Consider the following 18,498-nt stretch of genomic DNA (forward strand, 5'->3'; position numbering starts at 1 on the left):
AACTACCATACAATTGCACTCATTTCACATGCCAGCAAGGTGATGCTCAAAATCCTACAAGCTAGGCTTCAGCAGTATGCGAACCGAGAACTACTGGAAGTACAAGCTGAGTTTCGAAGAGGCAGAGGAACTAGAGATCAAATCGCCAACATTCGCTGGATCATGGAGAAAGCAAGAGAATTCCAGAAAAACATCTATTTCTGCTTCATTGACTACGCTAAAGCCTTTGATTGTGTGGATCACAACAAACTGTGGCAAATTCTGAAAGAGATGGGAGTACTGGACCACCTTACCTGTCTCCTGAGAAACTTATACGAGGGTCAAGAAGCAACAGTAAGAACCGGACATGGAACAACCGATTGGTTCAAAATTGGGAAAGGAGTATGACAAGGCTGTATATTGTCGCCCTGCTTATTTAACTTATATGCAGAGTACATCATGAGAAACGCCGGGTTGGATGAATCAGAGGTTGGAATTAAGATTGCCAGGAGAATTATCAACAACCTCCGATATGCAGGTGATACCACCCTAATGGCAGAAAGCGAAGAGGATCTAAAGAGCCTCTTGTTGAGTGTGAAAGAGGAGAGTGCAAAAGCTGGTTTGAAACTCAACATTACAAAAACGAAGATCATGGCATCTGGCCCCATCACTTCTTGGCGTATAGAAGGGGAAGAAATGGAAGCAGTGACAGATTTTATTTTCTTGGGCTCCAAGGTCACCACAGACGGTGACTGTAGCCATGAAATTGAAAGACGCTTGCTTCTTGGGAGGAAAGCTATGGCAAACCTAGACAGCATAGTAAGAAGCAGAGACATCACCTTGCCGACAAAGGTTTCTATAATCAAAGCTATGGTTTTCCCAGTAGTAATGTATGGCTGTGAGAGCTGGACTATAAGGAAGGCTGAGTGCCGAAGAATTGATGCTTTCGAACTGTGGTGCTGGAGAAGACTCTTACGAGTCCCCTGGTCTGCAAGGAGGTCAAATCAGTCCATCCTAAAGGAAATCAACCCTGAGTGCTCATTGGAAGGACAGAGACTGAAGCTGAAGCTCAAATATTTTGGCCACCTAATGCGAAGAGAAAACTCCCTGGAAAAGACCCTGATGCTGGGAAAGATTGAAGGCAAAAGGAGAAGGGGACGGCAGAGGATGAGATGGCTGGATAGCATCACCGATGCAATGAATATGAACTTGAGCACACTCCGGGAGGAGAGAGCGGAGGACAGGAAGGCCTGGCGTGCTCTGGTCCATGGGGTCACAAAGAGTCGGACACGACTTAACAACTGAACAACAACAACAAGAAGACAAGCAGGACAAAATCTATGGTAGGGACAGGAGGCATCCGGAGGTAGTTGCCACTTAAAAAGAGCAAGTCCCAAGTCAACCTTTAATTTGCTTCTTTTGCTACTGTTGGAGGTTGCAAAGTTAGGGGCTGTGGTTCAGTTCAATCCTAACCATTACTTACCTTTTCATTGCAAAGTGTAAGGCGTTAGACTTCCTGCTAGGGAGACATAGGGTCAAATCCCTGCTCAGCCACAAAGCTTCCTGGGTGACTATTCACTGCCTGTCAGCTTAACCTGTGTGTACAGAATGCTGAACAAGATGGACCCTTGGTCTGATCCAGTATGACTCTTCTTACGTTCTAACGTACCTCACATGGCTGTTGTAAGGGTAAAAGGTGGAGACTGTGAACTCTTTGAGAAAGGATGTAAATAAATAGTAGTCATAGTAGTTGTAGTAGTAAATAATAATCATAATAAATCAAGAAACCATTGTTAAGCCTTCAAACTCCAAAGAACTCTATGTTTTCCCACAACAGTTTGACCAGTTTGAAAACGGCAGCTATATTGTATTTAACTGGACATCACTTAGTTATACAGCTGTTAGTGGTAGGACCATTTGTAAACCACACAGACACACACACACACACACACACACACACACACAGTGTTTCTAACATGATTTTTTTTATGTCCCTCTTCTCATGCCATTGCTTCTTCCTTCTCAGTTTTACTTCTCTTGTGGCTGTCCTAAAATACCAGTTTATTTAGTTTCAAATGTTTGAGTAAAAGCCTACTTTACAGATTGTTTCCGCTCACACACCCCGCCTTCATTTTTGGCGAGATATCACACTGCATTAGATTAAATGAAGTTGCTTCTCTTGAAAATTGTGAAAATGTGCCAGATTAAAAAAAGAATAAATAACTGTCTTTTTTCTGTATTTAGGATACACAGTGTATAAAGCCTAAAGCGGTAACTTGTCAGTAAAATTTATACTGCAATAGTTTGCCCTGATAATTGTGTTTAGAGTATGCTGATACTGAACGGAAAATGTATTTTGCCCACATTCTTCCTGCTTCAGTGTGGTTTTGCTTTAAACTGTTTTGGGTCGAAAGGTTTCTGCTTTGGCTGAAGATAAAACCTTCCTGCATGAGTGTCTGGCAGACAATGTGTTTATTTTTACTGGAGGAAAGTTTTCTTAATGGTTTGAATCCGTATGTTTTAACAGGTTTAGCCCTTATATTTATTTAATAGACTGAACTCCTGCTCCTAAAAAGCTTTATCGCTGGGGAATAAAATGGTGCCATGCTGATCTTACATTTTGTTTATATGAGGGTATTGTAATCTTCTTAGAGCTTCCAGTGTCATGTGCTCTGGGAACCTCAGCAGGGTTTTCTTTTTGTCGAAACTGCTTGCTGAACTAAACTAACGTTTCCCAAGCTTTTGATACCTGCGGCAGAGTGTGCTTTTTCTGGGTGAAAATTGGAGGCATACTTCACTCTTGCATTCAAAGAAGCGTGTGTGTATCCGTGTGTATCCTTCCTATTTGTACATCCAGGGACAGTCCAAACCTGAGGCAGCCACCTCGCTCTGCCTAATGGTACGGCCAGTGCTACCTCTGTCTGTCTGTCTGTCTGTCTGTCTGTCTGTCTGTCTGTCAGTCAGTCAGTCAAACATATTCTTGGCCAGCTCCAATATTTTTTTTTCTTTTTCCTTTCTTAGTTTTTAAAATATACCTACATGGATTTATATATATCCATGGCCATTAATACATATGAAATGTATACGTATGAAAATAAAGCTTACTAGCAATTATACATAGGCTTCAACCAAAGCAAACCAGATATCCAAATAAGTATCCATTTGAAGGTGGTGTCTACATGCCACCTGTTCAAATGTTGAACGCATTATAAGGTCTTCAATACATTGCATTATAGGAGGTGAGCATTTATCCTTCAGTCTCTTAGCTGTCAAGAGGGTGTGGAGAATTCATTTACGCTGACCATTTGTTCATTTCTATGAAGCAGGTAAATAATTTAAATGAGCGTGTACACCAGTGAACATTAAAAACTGTTCCAGTACCAAATGAATTTGTGTAATAGCCTCCCCCCAAAATGAAGCATCTACTGGAGATGATTGATCAGCTCCAAGAATAATGGGCAGGCACCTGCTTTGCAAAGGCAAACTAGCCCACCTGCTTAATAGTGCGCAGGGATAGTACCATGCTTCCTGGGTTAAAGGAGTGCTTCTGGGGTTGCCCTTTCTCTGTCAAATGTAGCATGAGCTCTATTCCTTTCATCCTTGCTGTCTAATGTTTATGATACTGGCAGGTAAGGCATGTGGATCAGTGCTGTGCAGAGCTTCCTCACTCTGGTCAGTGTAAAGTGGTAGATGCATCTAACATGGCGGCCTGATTTTTGAAAGGACATGTGGACCCCTTTTGCAGCACATGGTTTGGGAATTGCTGAAGTAACCAGGGGCAGGAGGGGGCAGCATCTGACAGAGCCCTGAACATCCAAATGTCAGACAGAATGGAACATTGTTCTGCAGAGCCTCGCTCAGTGCAGAAGGAGAAGGAAAAACAATTGAGCCCTGAAGTAGAATTTGTCCAGATCCTATCCTGACATCTTTACTCTGGCTTGGAGCTGGCAGGTAGGCAGACTATGAGATATTAAGGTATTTCATAAGGCATTTCCCCATCCCAGTCTTACAAGGCGGCACTATTCTTATCTTCAGTCTTGCAAGGTTAAGTTAAAATGAGCCACATTGCTCAAGCCCACCCAATGAGCTGCGTTGAACATTTGGAATGCCCTTTTAATGTTATGGTTCCGAATTTCTCCAGCACTTCTTAGTATGCAAAAAAAGGAAAGGAAAAAAGCACTTTGCACGTTCTGAACATAAGGACATAAGAAGAGCCCTGCGGGATCAGACCAAGGGTCCATCTAGTCCAGCATTCTGTTCCCACAGTGGCCAACCAGCTGCCCACAGGAAACCCACAAGCAGGACATGAGTGCAACAGCATCCTCCTGCCCATGTTCCCCAGCAAATGGTGTACATAGGCATACTGCCTCTGATACTGGAGATAGCATACAGGCATCAGGACTAGTAGCCATCGATAGCCTTATCCTCCATGAAGTTGTCTAACCCCCTTTTAAAGTCATCCAAAGTGATGGCCATCACTACGTCTTATGATAGTGAATTCTATAGTTTAACTATGCACCACGTGAAGTAGCAGTAGTTCTGAATCTCCTTTTGCACTCATGAGGACCTGATGAGGTTGGTTGGGCTGAGAGATAGCAGCTTCTCCGAGGCCACCCAAAGAGTTGAGCTGCTGGGCTTTTGAGCCTGGCTCTCAAGCTCGACGCTGAGCATACTGGCTCTTCCCAGAGAAGCAGAATTTCAAGTTTCCTCAGGTGTGTTGTATGAGGAGCTCTTCAGTAGGGTGTTTTCTAAGAGAAAAGAGAAGGAGAGAGGGCCCCACGAATGTGAGCATGCTTGGAAATTGACGAAGGAGAAGGGTGGCAAAGAATCGAGGAACCTGTCAAAAACTGCGGCCTTGGCACCACTTTCAATGTGCAGAGGAGGCCCTACGTGGTTGCATGCAGTCCGTTTTTGGAGAGGATTGGACATCAATCCCCTATCTCTTCAGCCCTCACTCATCCCCTAAAGGCTGAAGGAGCAGGAGAGTTGGGAGAAGCTTGTGCCTTCCCTGGTGATGGCTTACCATCTCCCTAACTTATAAACAAACGTTGAGAAGTGTTTCTTTGCTCTGAGGGTGTCGCTTGCACCTAGCCTGAGGCATTGCAGAGTGTACTTTCCCATTAGCCAGAAGCATAGCAACAAAGGAAACTGCTTTCCAGCAAGTCCAGACCATGGGGCCCATCTAGATCAGGACTGTCTTCATTGACTGGCCGTAGCTCTCCAAGGTTTCAGACAGGAGCCTTTCCCAGCCCTACCTGGAGATGCCAGGGTTTGAACCTGAGATCTTCTGCAATCAAAGCAGGGGCTCTACCATGGAGCTACAACCCTTCCCCTCTGGCAGTGACAAAATACAGGTCAGAGGCACTTCTGAGGGTTTCCACAAGATGTTGAGGCCCAACTGTTGGCTGCCCTTCCCTTTGTTACAGTTGCAGGGTTTGCAGGTAATCTACAGAGGTCACAGGGTTTGCTTACCCTGCGACTGCTGCAGATTACCCCAGCTGTTTTGGGTGTACCTCTGGTGGGGCTGGCTCCAGGCTTGAGGGGCCCCTCCTGTGTCAGCGAGAGGCCCCAAGAGGGATTACCTGGAGGCAGCGGTGGAAATCTCCCAGAATTCCCCCAATGTAGTGTGGTTCCTGGGCATTGTGGGAAATTAAAATGGTGACTCCCAAACTCAACCACCCAGTGCAAAAAGTTGCGGGGGCGAGGGATATTGGGTCAGGGCAGGCATTGGTGGTACCCGGTTGGGCCCTGGCACTTGCCCAAGGATGCTCCCTGCTGTTGCATGGCCTGTCTGCTGGTATCATATTTTACCCTGAAGCGACAGGGTGAAGCACTCTCTTTCAAACACTCCCACTCTCTTTCAATTCCCCAAAGAACTCATCTCTCTTCTCCCTCCCTGTCTCCCCCCCACTTTGCTGAACATCTTCATAATGCATAATTAACCTTCTGCTTGGAGAAAACACCACAAAACTGGGCTTGGTCACCAGGTAAGCCATTCTGCATCATCTTTGCTCAAGCAGCAGAAGGCAAAAGTTTGTTTACAGCTTGTTCTCCTCCACCCCTGAAAACCTGGCTAGGGGGCGGAATGGCAGGTGGTGAATGGGGGTGTGGGGATAAAATGGAGGAGGCTTGAACGTTCTTAACTTTCGGTTGCAGGGGAGGTCTGTCTAATTAAGCATTAAAGGAAACAGCGGTTAACAGGTATAATGCTGTTAGTCTCCAGCTAATATGAATGCGACCGTGACCTCCCAGATAGATCAAAGCCTAATCTCTCTGGCAGCTACAAGATGACATGGCTTGCCACAGGCCTGCTGCTGCTGCTGCGTGCTGGAGCTTTTTGTAAAGCGTGCCTGATAGCTAGGAGTATATTTTTAAGGATGAGCAGATAGAAGTAAAGGGCTGTCTTCTGACATTTTAACTAATCCCTTCTAGCCTGTGGTTTACTGCACATTTAGGATATTTGCTAGCAGGAGACGCTGGCTTTTCCACATATGCACCATGTCATGTTGAACTGGCCGTCACGGTGATGCCTGATAATGCAAACATATACAGTGAAATGGATTCTGATTGCATTAAAGTGACGTGTGCTGACCTTTTACCTGTTACATGACAAGGAATGCCTTAACCCTTAATGAGCAAATGCGAGGGTTTCATTGATTTTCTGTCGCTGTCATTAAGTAGTGACACACACACACACACACACACACACACACACCATTGTTGCAAGATCCTTGCAGTTTGTATAGCCTAGGGTCAGCAAGTAGAAGCCCCAGGGACAAAGCCACCCCCCGCCCCCAAGAAGTATCACCTCCCTCCCTCAGTTGTCAGCACAGAGGCAAAAAAATGTAGATGGAGGGACTGATGGCTTTGGCCATGGGACTTAAACAGACCACTAAGGAGTCTGTCCTCAGACTAAATGTACAGGACGATTTGTTGCTAGTCAAGAGGCAGCCTTCCAAGTTCTGTCATTTACTTATGCAGATTTGTGTCCTAGCTCAAGGAGGGTAGAGCTCTGGGATGAAATGGGGCAACTGACTTTGTGTGCCGTTAACAATGATGGTAAAAGCAAGGCTAGATCTGGCCCATGAGGTAGAGCAAGTCTTTTGCACAAGGCCCATTGGGATTTCAGTAAGTTTGGGTGAGGAGAGCATCCCAGTGGGTTCTGCTGCATATTAATTAGTTGAGGGGTGTTTGGATTTTCAAGCACCAAAATGTCTTGGGGCTACTGTGCGTGCGCATACTACAAGCTACATAGCAAGCTGCCTTGTACTGAGTCAGACCATTGGTCCATACAGTTCAGTATTGTCTCAGAATTTCAAACAGGAGTCTTTCCCTGTCCTAAGTGGAGTTGCCGGGGGTTGAACCTGGGTCCTTCTGCTTGCAAGGCAGTGGCTCTGCCCCTTCCCCAAAGCAAACAAAAAAGGGCTTTGAGATCAGCAACTGAGCCTTAAGTTGGCATTTCATATTTGAGATGTTTTGTGTTTTGAAAGCATGTACAGACGCATACTGCCACCAGCCCAATTCACCCCAGTCACTGGAAGCTCTAGAAAAGCCTTCCCCAACCTGGTGCTCTGCAGATTTGTTGAACTTCAACTCCCATCAGCCCCAGCCAGCATGGCCAATGGTCTGAGTGCTGGCTGTTGTAGTCCAAAACATCTGGAGGCCAGCAGGTTGGGGAAGGTTGCGCTAGAATTTACCCTGACATCCTGAGCAGTTTTACTCAGATGTAGGTTCCATTGAAACAAGCGGGGGATACTCTTAAGTTAATGTTTTAGGATTATGGTCTTGCCAGTGACTAATGGGGCTAAATCAGCTTGAACTCGTGTCACACCCTGGCTCAACGGGGCTGTAGATGAGGTATGCCTAGTGTACGCCTCCACCCCCTGTGGCTCCGTTAAAGTTACTGGTGGTCTCGTCTGGGATAAGTGGATTGTGGATTAATATTTCAATACATTCATTCTGAGACTTATTTATTTCACGAAATCATTTTTAATCCACCATTCATCCTTGCCTCTGCGGCATACAAGTATGATTAAAACAGTAAAACTACCCCCCCTTTTTTTTCTGCCAATAATGTTGTTAACAGAAGCCTGAAGCCAAGAATTGACTGGCTAGTTTTCATCTCAACATGTGGAATTCAGCCTCCCCCCACCTCCCACACACTGATTTCTGGTCTTTATCGTCCCCTTAAGGTTATCAGTTCACAATAACCTGTGACCTAATGGTGCTGTTAGAGGAGAGGCCACAACTAGCAGGCTTTCCCTTCTGTGCAGTTCTTAAAGGTGCACCAGCCATGTCAAGTTCTCTAGAGTCCAGACCTTTTGGCTCCCTGGTCCTCAGTCCCCAGCCCTTCATATCATGTTTTCCTGCCAACTTCCTTCCCTATTCCCCACTTCCCAGTATTGTCCCCCTCCCTACTTAAATCTTGGCTCTTCTTCATTGTCCTTTCTTCGGTTCCCGTTGTTTTCTCAGTTCCTGCTGTTCATGATTCTGCCTCCATTTCACCACTTTCTTGACCAGCCTCCTTATCATACAGATTCCACTGACCTTAAGTTTCTCCAGAGCCCCCTCTCTGATTACCCCAGTTCCCTACCTCCCTTGCCCTATTTCACAAGCCTCATTCTTAACCTATCATTCCTTGAAGTTCATTTTCTCAGTCCATTGTCAACTCTGCACCCTCTTTGTCTGTGGTTCCTTTGTCCCTTCCCTATGTTCCAGCCTGCCCCTGTGTGAGGTTTTAATCCCAGCCAAAGAGACGACTTCCCCTTCCTTCATAGAAGTTGGACTGCCAGCTGGTTTGTTCCGAGTCACCATCTCAGCCAATCAGTGCCAAAGGTTTCTCCACCACAAGCACAGTACAGTATTTATGTTCACACCTATCTGGGTGTATAGTTGCAACATTGGCAATATCGACAACCAGAAAGAAATTCCAGACTTTATTTATTGTTATTTTAATTAAATTTTTGAAACATGAAAAACTGCATGGAACAAGGCATATAAACATCACATAAACAAATGAAGAAAAAGAAAAATACAACAATGCAATAAATAATTTTAACTCACAACCAGACATTGGACGGAGGAGAGAACAAATTATAACAAAGGGTCATAACATAAATGGGAAAAAACATGGTTGGACCTTATCTTGAAATCCTTCATTCCAAAATTAATAAATAATTCCAGACTTTTATGATGGATCTGGAATTGGAAACTCTTTGCAAGCCCCTCAGAGCTTGTTCTAGATACAGCTTTTTCAGCAATCTTCAATCGGGGTAGAAAAATCTTTGGCCCCCCAATTGATAAATGCTGAGTGACGGAAACAAATGTTAGATCTGTGAAATCAAACTGAATTTATTTTCTAGCTGTAAAGTTTGAATTTGTAAATTTGACAGGCTGCTTTTAAAGGGCATAAAGCACATAAAATAACATAAAAAGAAAAGAATCCTTACCTAAACTCAAGTTGAAAGTTACCTGTCACAAGTGGTTAGAAGTCTGCTGTTTTCTCTCCTGAAGCGTGTCCTTTCAGTTGTCAGTTTTAAAAGGTTAATACAGAACAAAAGAGCAGTGAAATTAACCTTCCTTTGTGTCGCTTTATGCCTCTTCCTTTTAAAACAACAGGTCTGGAGAACAAAATAGCAGGCCTGAGCTGTTTTTCTAAGCTATCTCTTGCTCTTCTCCATCTTGACCCAAACGTCTTCCCTGCCTTTGGAATGGAATGGCAACGAGGCTTGTTTTGTTGCTGATATTTAAAAGCCCGCTTACTGAAAGGTTCCAACTGTGTCTGAGCAGAGACGGAAGGATGAGCTCTAACTGCAGCTTTTCCCGTGCACAATGCATCCCACTTGCGGGATGTACCAGTCTTGCTTCTGGGCCTCCCACAGATCTACGTGTTGGATAGAATTGCATGTATTCAAACCATGGTTTGCACTAACTGTAGCTTAGGCTCTGAAATATGACTTGTGTTCCAGATGTCCCCAAATGTCCAGACTGGACCAGAGCAAGTGCCGTCTCATCTGGCATTCTTTTTATAAAAAATCCTAGCAACCAGTAGATGCTAAGTCAGTCTTCCTCAACCCAGTGCCCTCCAGAAGTTGTTGGAGTGCAACTCCCACCATCCCTGATAATTGGTTGTGCTGGCTGGGTTGATGGGAGTTGTAGTCCAACAATATCTGGAGAGCATCAGGTTGGGTCGTTTCCCTCTTTCCCTAAGAAACTTCATATGTTGTCACAAACCACCCAGTGTTGTCTGACTGCTAGCAACATGTCAATGCACGTGTTTTCCATTGGCCAATAAAAGTGGAGCCAGAGATGAGACATAGGCACATTGGTGGGGTGGATGGCTAGGCATGATCCAGGCTCATCACCAGTACAGCTTCATGACTAACAGTGCTAAGGTTTGGAGTAAATCTGAAGCTTCCAGCCTGGTCTGTAATGCACAGAAGTATATTTATTATTCCTGGGGTTTGGGCTTTATAATATTATAATAATATTCAATTATATTGTAATCTAATATAAAATAGTATTATAAAATAGTAGTCATTCACCTGGTGGCCTGTGGTATGAGTCACCTCCAGGTAATTGAACAAGAAAGTTTTGTATATTGGAGGATGATTCCTTCCCCCCTCACCCCAGTGACTTAAGAGAGTTGTTTGTGGGCAGTCCAGAAAGGAAGGAAAGAAAGAAATAAACTTTTGGGCTTCTTCTTTTGGCAAGGCTGTTTTATAATTCTGGGGATGTCGAGGGCCTAGTAAAGCCTAGCATCCAATATCAGCTTTATAACCAATGTTGACAACTAATCTGTATGGTAAACAGTAGCTTCGTCCTGCTGGTTACATGCTCTGTGACTGAACCCAGCATGGTTGTGCGTCAATAGTAACGGAAAGACGCACAGGTGGGTTCCTTCAATGTTTAAAGGTTCATATAGGCTTGACAAACTTGGCTCAAAAGTGGATTTATCAGGTGGAGCATTTATCTCCCAGCAGTGAGGAGTGAAACAGGAACTTGTGGGGTGTAGTGACATAGGAATCCTTCTGACTTTCTCACTTTCAAGTTCTTATATGAAGACAGTGCTCTGATCAAAATAGTTATCCATCTTTGGCCAGCAGGGTGCTAAGGCATCTTTTGCAAGCCTGTGACCACTGTGTACTGAGTGTGAAAGCATTGTTCAGTGAACTTCAGCTCTCAGAGAGAAAGGAGCCTGGTGGGGGAAGCATCAGCCTGAATAACATAAAATGTGATCAGTTTTTAAAAAAAGGTACATGAACCACTTTATCCACTTGTAGAATATTAACAATATTAGCTCCTTAAGAACCATAAGGAGCATTTTTGGATATTATTATAATTTTTGTAGAATGTAGAATTTAAGTTTTTTTTTTACAGACACACAAGCTTTCCAATCTCCAAAATGATAACTTGGCTTGTGCATGTGAACAAAGATAAGCACAGATCAGCTTATCCACACATGTGTAAAATTCATACTTAAAATTTTGGAAGGCTGGGTATCTGCCATTTTACCTGGATTTGTTTTACTGATTACTTTAACCACAACAAAACAGTTTGGTAGCTGAAGAGCCATTTTCTGTTTTGATGCTTACTTGATAAAGCAGTTACCGTTATCGTGGTTCATCTCTGGTTGACAGCTGGTTGCCACTGTGTGAACAGAATGCTGGACTAGATGGATCCTTGGTCTGATCCAGCAGGGCTCTTCTTATGTTCTTATCTTTTGTACCAGAGTTTTAGTGTTCTGTGATTTCTCCAGGTTGAGCTGAAGAGGAAATACAATGACCAGCACTCAAAAGCAAGAGGCCTTTTACCAGGTAGCCAGTGGTATGAAATCCAGGCCTACAGGGCTCTCAACCAAGCCCTGGGTAGGTAAGTAGAATTAGATTATTCCTTGATACATAGATTTATAAAGTCCCATTGAATCCTTACTGATCATTCTTATAAAGGAGGCACTCAAACTGGTATCAGCTTGAATGTTGTTATTAACACTTTAAGAACAAAAACATGTTAGACGCTGTACAGGATGCAGACGGGAGCACAGTACCTTCCCAGCAGCTTTAGGCCATGTGAAGATGGTATCCCTGTTTATTGTTGTTGTTATTTTAATCATGAATGCATATTCTGCCCTTCCAGTAGATTTTTTTCAGGGTGACTTACACAACATTCAGTTAAAACAAGTTGATAAAAATGTAAACTACAACAATTCTACAATAAAAAATAAAACAGCAGATAATGGAGAATAAAAGCAATGCAAATTCAGGGCTAAACATTTTTAAAACCTAGGAAAATAAAAATGGCTTTGTCTGGTTCAAAGAAGATAGCAACGTAGGCACTAGAATTAAAAAAAAGAAAGAAAAGGAAAAGCTGCACCAATTTAATTCCCAATGTGTTTTGAGACTGGTCCTTATCAAAGGAATTACAAACCCTGAGAGACTTTTCTGGAGGATTCCTTCTCCCTAGAGGCACCAGGCAAGCATCTCTGGGGAGAGCACTCCATTGCCAAGAAGGCTTTCTCCCTTGTCACCACATGCCACCCCTTAGATGGCAGGACTGTTGGCAGTGAAGAGCCCCCAATGATGAGCTTAGCATATGGGCAGGCTGATATGGAAATAGGTAATGTCCCAAGCTGGGTACCTGTGCCTCCATTTTGCTTCCCTTTCCTCAGTTATCTCCCCTGTGTTGCATTACAGCGCTCTGGCACGGGACCTAGAATCACAGAGTTGGAAGGAACCTCAAAGGTTATCTAGTCCAACCCCTTGCCAATGCAGAAAATTCGTTGCTACAGCATCCCTGATTGGTGGCCATCCAGCCTTTGCTTAAAACCCCCTAACAAAGTAGAGTCTACCAGCTTTTGAAGCAGTCTTTCCCACTGTTGAGTAGCTCATACCATCAGGAAGTTCTTCCCAATGTTGAGTTGCAATCCTCTTTCTTGTAAATTGAAGCCATTAGTTTGAGGCCTACCCTTTGGGGCAACAGAAAACAAATGTGGCCCACCATTATCTGTTTGACACCCCTTCAAATATGTCAAGAGGGTATATGGATGGCTCTATATATGGATATATATGGATATGGATATATAAACAGACAATCACTCTAGGGTCCGATTTAGCACCACAGTTGGGAAATGGTGCCACAAGAAAGAGTGAATTATAGCACTATGAATATACATGGTGCTTTATCAAGTAACATTAGGCTAAAAGAAAAAAAGAGAGCAGTCGCTGTCCGAAGGGGCTTAGTCTAAATTTCTACCATGTGAGCAGACAACTAAGGTTGAGGAGAAATAGACCAGGGTCACAAGGGCTGAATTTGGAAATGCAGCTCTGTGCACTTAGAAGATGTATTTCAGTTGAGGATACAAACTATGTCAGGGTTAAGCCAGTGATTTCATGCAGAAGGTGGGGCTTGAGGAGGAATTTTAAGGGAGAGAAAGAGATGGTACACCACGTAGATGTACCTACGAGGAACTATTAGATGGACCTACTAGGGTTAGGAACATAGGAAGCTGCCTTATACTGAGTCAGACCCTTGGTCCATCTAGCCCAGTATTGTCAACTCTGACTGGCAGCAATGGCTCTCCATGGTTTCAGGCAGGAATTTTTCCAGCCCTACCTGGAGATGCTGCCAGGGATTGAACCTGGGACCTTCTGCATGCCACTGTCCCTCCCCTTCTGACCTTCTCTACCACTGAGCCATGGCCTGTCCCCTATTGGGTTTTGCACTGCAGTTATATTTTGCACTGCACCATCTGTGATATTCCTGCTAGCTCCTTAGTCTGTTGTTTGGACTGGCAGTTATTAGTGTGGGACTTGGTACAACTCCCCACTGCAGCTTGTGGGTAATTCAGCATGCTGAAACCTGGAGAAAAAGCCACCTCCTAGAAGCACCCTCCCGAGCCAAGTAGGAAGAGAACAAAGATAGACAGAGTTTGATAATGGTGTAGTGAGGATGGGGTAGGTGTGTACAGAAAATCTAGAAGCTATTTATGTAGTGGCAGGGGTCCCCAACCTTTTCGGGTCAGTGGGCACATTTGGAATTTTGAGAGAGCTTTGTGGGTGCTCTCACAAAATGGCTGACATGGGGTGGGTCTTGCCCACTTGTAAAATGGCTGCTATGATGGACATGACCAGTAACAAAATGCTCATTTCCCAGAAGGCAAAACTGGTAAGACTAAAATAAAAGTAATTTGCCCAAGAACCTAATTACAAGAGAGAGGTGGGGTCTGAGCTTCAATACACAACCCACTCCTTTGAACCCAAATAAAGATGGTGCTGGAGGGCAGCACTTTGCTTCAGAGTATGGCAGCTTCCCAGTTAAAAAACTGGGTTAATAATTAATATTAATTAATATTTAATTAAAAATATCTTAGGAAACAAAATCAAAAGGGGGGGGCAGGGAGCCTGACAGACACCAAGACAGGAGTCTGCGGGCACTTTGGTGCCCATGGGCACCAGAATGGAGACCCCCAATCTAGCTACTTAGGTTTTACCTCTTGGAGCCAACAACATAATCCCATAGAAAATGTTATGTCAAAGGAGTTGCCCCTAAAGTTGTTAGACTTTTTCCTAAATCTAGACAGTCTTTCAGGGCTGTGTCAAGCAGTCTGGTGCACCAAGACATCAAAAAGTCAGTTTTTCACAGTGCCAAATACAGTGGCTCCCTTGCTTTGTCATAAACGACTCTGAACTATAATCTGCAACCTTGTAAACATTTGTGACCTGCATTCTCTGTGGACTAAATGCCTTGTACACCAGTTCAGCTAAAACTGAAGTGATGTTTTGCAGAATCGAGTAACAAGGCATTTTGCAGAGCGGCACTGAAGATTTCTGACTGTAGTCTGTACCTTTTCTTACTTTCGTGCCGTGCCTCTTGGTCTATAAAGTTTGTTTTCTATATGGTTTTATTGTCTTATTTATTAGGCTTGTGGAGCCTGGTGTGTTTTGTTTGTTAAATTTTAAAATCATCTGGGAGAGGATAGAGAATATAAATATTTAGCTGATCCATAAAAAAAGCCTCTGGGTGTTTTTGAAAGCAAAATATACGGCTTGGCAAAATATTCTAGTGAAAAAGCAAGATGAGTGCATCCCTCTTGCTCTTTGGTACATCTACCAGCCTTACGAAGAAAATGCTTCTTTTCAACTATCGTTGCTCTTTTTCCACAAGAAGGTTATACTTCAATAGTCACGTTATTTCTAGGCTGCCTACACTACGCAGTGCTGTATATCCATTGAAAGAAAGACCCGGGTCTTGGTCTTGCAACTGTAAGGACTAGGTGCACAAGCGATGGACGTGTGCCATTTGGGGAAGGGATTTTCAGTGGCAGAGCACTCGCTTTGCATGCAGAAGGCCCCAAATTCATTTCTCGACATCTCCTGTTAAAAGGGTCAGGTAGCACGTGAGGGTGAAAGACCCTTCCCTCTGCCAGAGAGCTGCTGCCAGTCAAAGCAGAGAATACAGATAGTGGGCTATATGGGCACTTTTCTCTTCTACTCTTTAAAAGCAGCAGAAGAGAAAAGCCAGAAGAGAGAGAGTTCAGTTCTGGAATGCAAGAGCAAAGAGGCAAGTCTCTAACTGGCACTTCAGCTCTGTATGTGTGTATACAATTTATTTATTCATTTATTTAAAAATGTTTTGGGCCTCCCTTAAGAGTATGACCCTCAAGCTGGAATACCTATTAAAACTTGTTACAATAATAGGGACAACAAAAATAATGAAGATTAATAAACCCAGAGATTTAGAATACTAAAATATTGCAGCTAAGAACCCATCAAGATTAAACATAACTGAAGAGAAAGTGGAAGAAAATGGGGGGGGGCCTCAGCCCCCCCATTTCATTGGTGTTCCCTGCAGTCTGAACACTGGTCCGAACACAGTCCTGTGGCCAGCAACCTTTTGCTTTTCTCCAACAGTTGTCATTTCTGGGAGGGAGGCAGGGAAGCACAGTGCTTTTTTGTGGAATACTCAGGTCCCTACAGTCCTTGTGGTGTATTTTATGCTAGCATATTTCTGATCCTGTTTTCAAGTCTGTTTTCCACTTTTTCAGCAAACCACTACTACCACAGACTAAAAGCTGCTCAAGCAAAATTCCTTCCCCCTCCGTAAAACAAGTTTCATGGATAATTATTCACTGTAAGGTCCCTCTCACTGTGGAAATCCATATGGAGATGGATCTTGGGAAGGGAGCATGATGTGCTGGGGTTGCAGGATGCCACACATTTAGTAGACCTGTGGCCTAGATTCCCCTATGTCTAACAGGAAAGGTGACTCCAGAAATATCACCTTCTGTAAATAACCAATCCTACAAATCCACCCGAAGGTGTAGCCTGGCTGCCAAACTCAACCCCAATCAAGGCTTGCAGTACAAACCAACTGTCCATGGGAAGGACCGAGTATTTCACAGGTTTTATTTTGTATTCAAACATATAAACTGAGAAATAAAAGTCTCCTATGGAGATTAAAGTGAGCTGGGTTTAGTCCCAGATGTGGCATTTTTGTATTGCTGTGGTAGTATATGAAGTAACATAAGTCTGTGAAACTTGATCACTGGGGGTGGTGTGATATGCCAGATGTTGCGCATGGCCAGGTGACAACTCTGCCATGAAATCGTGCAGCGCTGCTTCACTTGAAAGGTGTGGGATAGGTCTCCAGTGGGCCCAGTACGTTTATTTTAACAACACCCTTATTAGAGCAGTGGAAAAACAAAAAGGTGGAAGGAATCCTGTGCTTGGTGTTCATTTCTCTGGCCACTTCCCTTACTGGCCTGGAGATGGAGGCTTCACTGAAAAGCCACCTGCAGAATTTTCTGGAAGCGAACAGGTTACAGGCTCTGGTATCAGTGAAGAAGATACAATCTGTCGGAAGCTGCTTCTGCGCAAGCAGAAGAACCAGAGAACTAGGGGGCTGCACGAGAGCAGCCAGTGAATTATGCCTATAAAACCCCTGCCGGAATGTACCTGGTGGCAAAATTTTGTACTTTGAGAACTCTGGGCTCTGAATAGCATGATTGCGTTTCTGATATATTGCTCCCGCATGCCCATTGTTCAGCAGCACAGTGGTAGAAATGCAAGCCCATCCGTTATCAACTTACGGGTTACTAGAGGTGAATCAAAATCTGCCTCTCTTTTAATACATCACTGTATTTTGATGCTGAAGTATAGACTTTGCTTTGGCCCTGTCCGGTTATCCCACCACAATTCTTTCTAACATGGGTGCAAGTTCCAGTTTTGGTGGGCTCAAATGTTTAGGTATTCGATATTTCACACAGTAATATTGAGCCAAGGCTGTGTAATGTTGTAGGATATCCAAAACAATACATTGATCCGATACTAAGGAACCCCTGATGCCTTTCCAAAGAATTTTAAGGAACCCAATAAAAGCATTAAATTTTGTTTGCTTGTCCTTTCTTCCGTTTTAGGTGTATTCGCCACAGGAGTGATTGGGGAGCACTTATTTTAGTTGATGACCGTTTCAGAAGGAATCCAAATAAATACATAGCTGGTAAGATACATGATTACTCCAGGGAAGCCAGTTGACAATGGATGGCTTGTGCTCCAAAGCTAGCCTGACAGGGCCTTTGGTTTGGCTCACTTTGCTACCATGCTGGCTGATTGAGGATATTGGGTTCAGTGCTGTCACCGCCAACTTGTTTTCTTCCCCTTCTGGCTTGAAACTTGATCGTTCGTTGCTGGTGCCCTGTCTTGCCGTCTCCTATTCTTTTAGGGCAGGCTCTACCCCCTTAGTGCTTGGCTTCCCCTCCCAGCGCATGGGCTTTTGGAAGCAGGTCTCAAGTTGCTAGGTGGAGGTTCTAAGTGGGTTCCAGCTCCTGATAAAGTGAAGACCGCTGTTCTAGGCTAAGTGGAGCATTTTTAGTGTGAAACATGGTGATCTAGGAGTATTCATACCTGAATACCTGATCTAGGAGTATTCATAGCTGAGCATCACACAAAATAATATTGTTATTATTTTTGTATATGATCTGTGAGTCATAGTCTCTGCTTGAGGCAACAGACAATGTTAAAACCACAAATATAGTCCATAAAAATGGGAAATATATAACTCTCTCTATGATCGAATTCAGGTGGTGAGAGTTGACAGAAAGAGAGCCAAAACGTGCTCAGGGGCACCCCAACATTGTTTAAGAACCTAAGGGGACAAACCCTCCCCAAACACCCACAATGCAATGAGTGCTAAGCATGTTCAGTGACTATGGAATGGTGAATGTCAGTTGGGGAAGAACAGTGGGGATGGAGCTGAGGGATGGAATGCCTGCTTCTGTCCCATACAGCTTTTAATAAATATCCTGGAAGAGGGCATGGCTGGCTGGAACCCTGAACAGGAGCACACCTGTTACATGTGACAATACATCACAACATTTTGTTGCAGGTGACGCTTGTTTTAGTTGACTGCACATCGCAATATGCTAATCAGCATGTTACTGTGTGAATTTCTAATTGAAACGGTTGTCAGGGGTTCCCAGTGTGGCTCCCTTGGACACCACCTACAAGTCCAGGCTGAAGCACC

At 43.9% G+C, this 18,498-nt stretch overlaps 1 protein-coding gene across 2 annotated transcripts in view; it reads left to right on the forward strand.

Moving 5' to 3' along the window:
- Positions 1-18,498, forward strand: part of BRIP1 (BRCA1 interacting DNA helicase 1) — a 230,185-nt gene that overhangs the window by 97,958 nt on the left and 113,729 nt on the right. For both annotated transcript variants that reach the window (XM_084823016.1, XM_084823017.1), the window contains exons 17-18: positions 11,738-11,850; positions 17,393-17,475. In XM_084823016.1, coding sequence (XP_084679142.1) covers positions 11,738-11,850; positions 17,393-17,475 — 196 coding nt within the window. The remainder of the gene's footprint in view (positions 1-11,737; positions 11,851-17,392; positions 17,476-18,498) is intronic.

This window comes from Heloderma suspectum, chromosome 16, assembly GCF_057233095.1.
Source record: "Heloderma suspectum isolate Gila_16-S chromosome 16, 16-S_ref, whole genome shotgun sequence".
Classification (NCBI taxonomy): Eukaryota; Metazoa; Chordata; class Lepidosauria; order Squamata; family Helodermatidae; genus Heloderma; species Heloderma suspectum.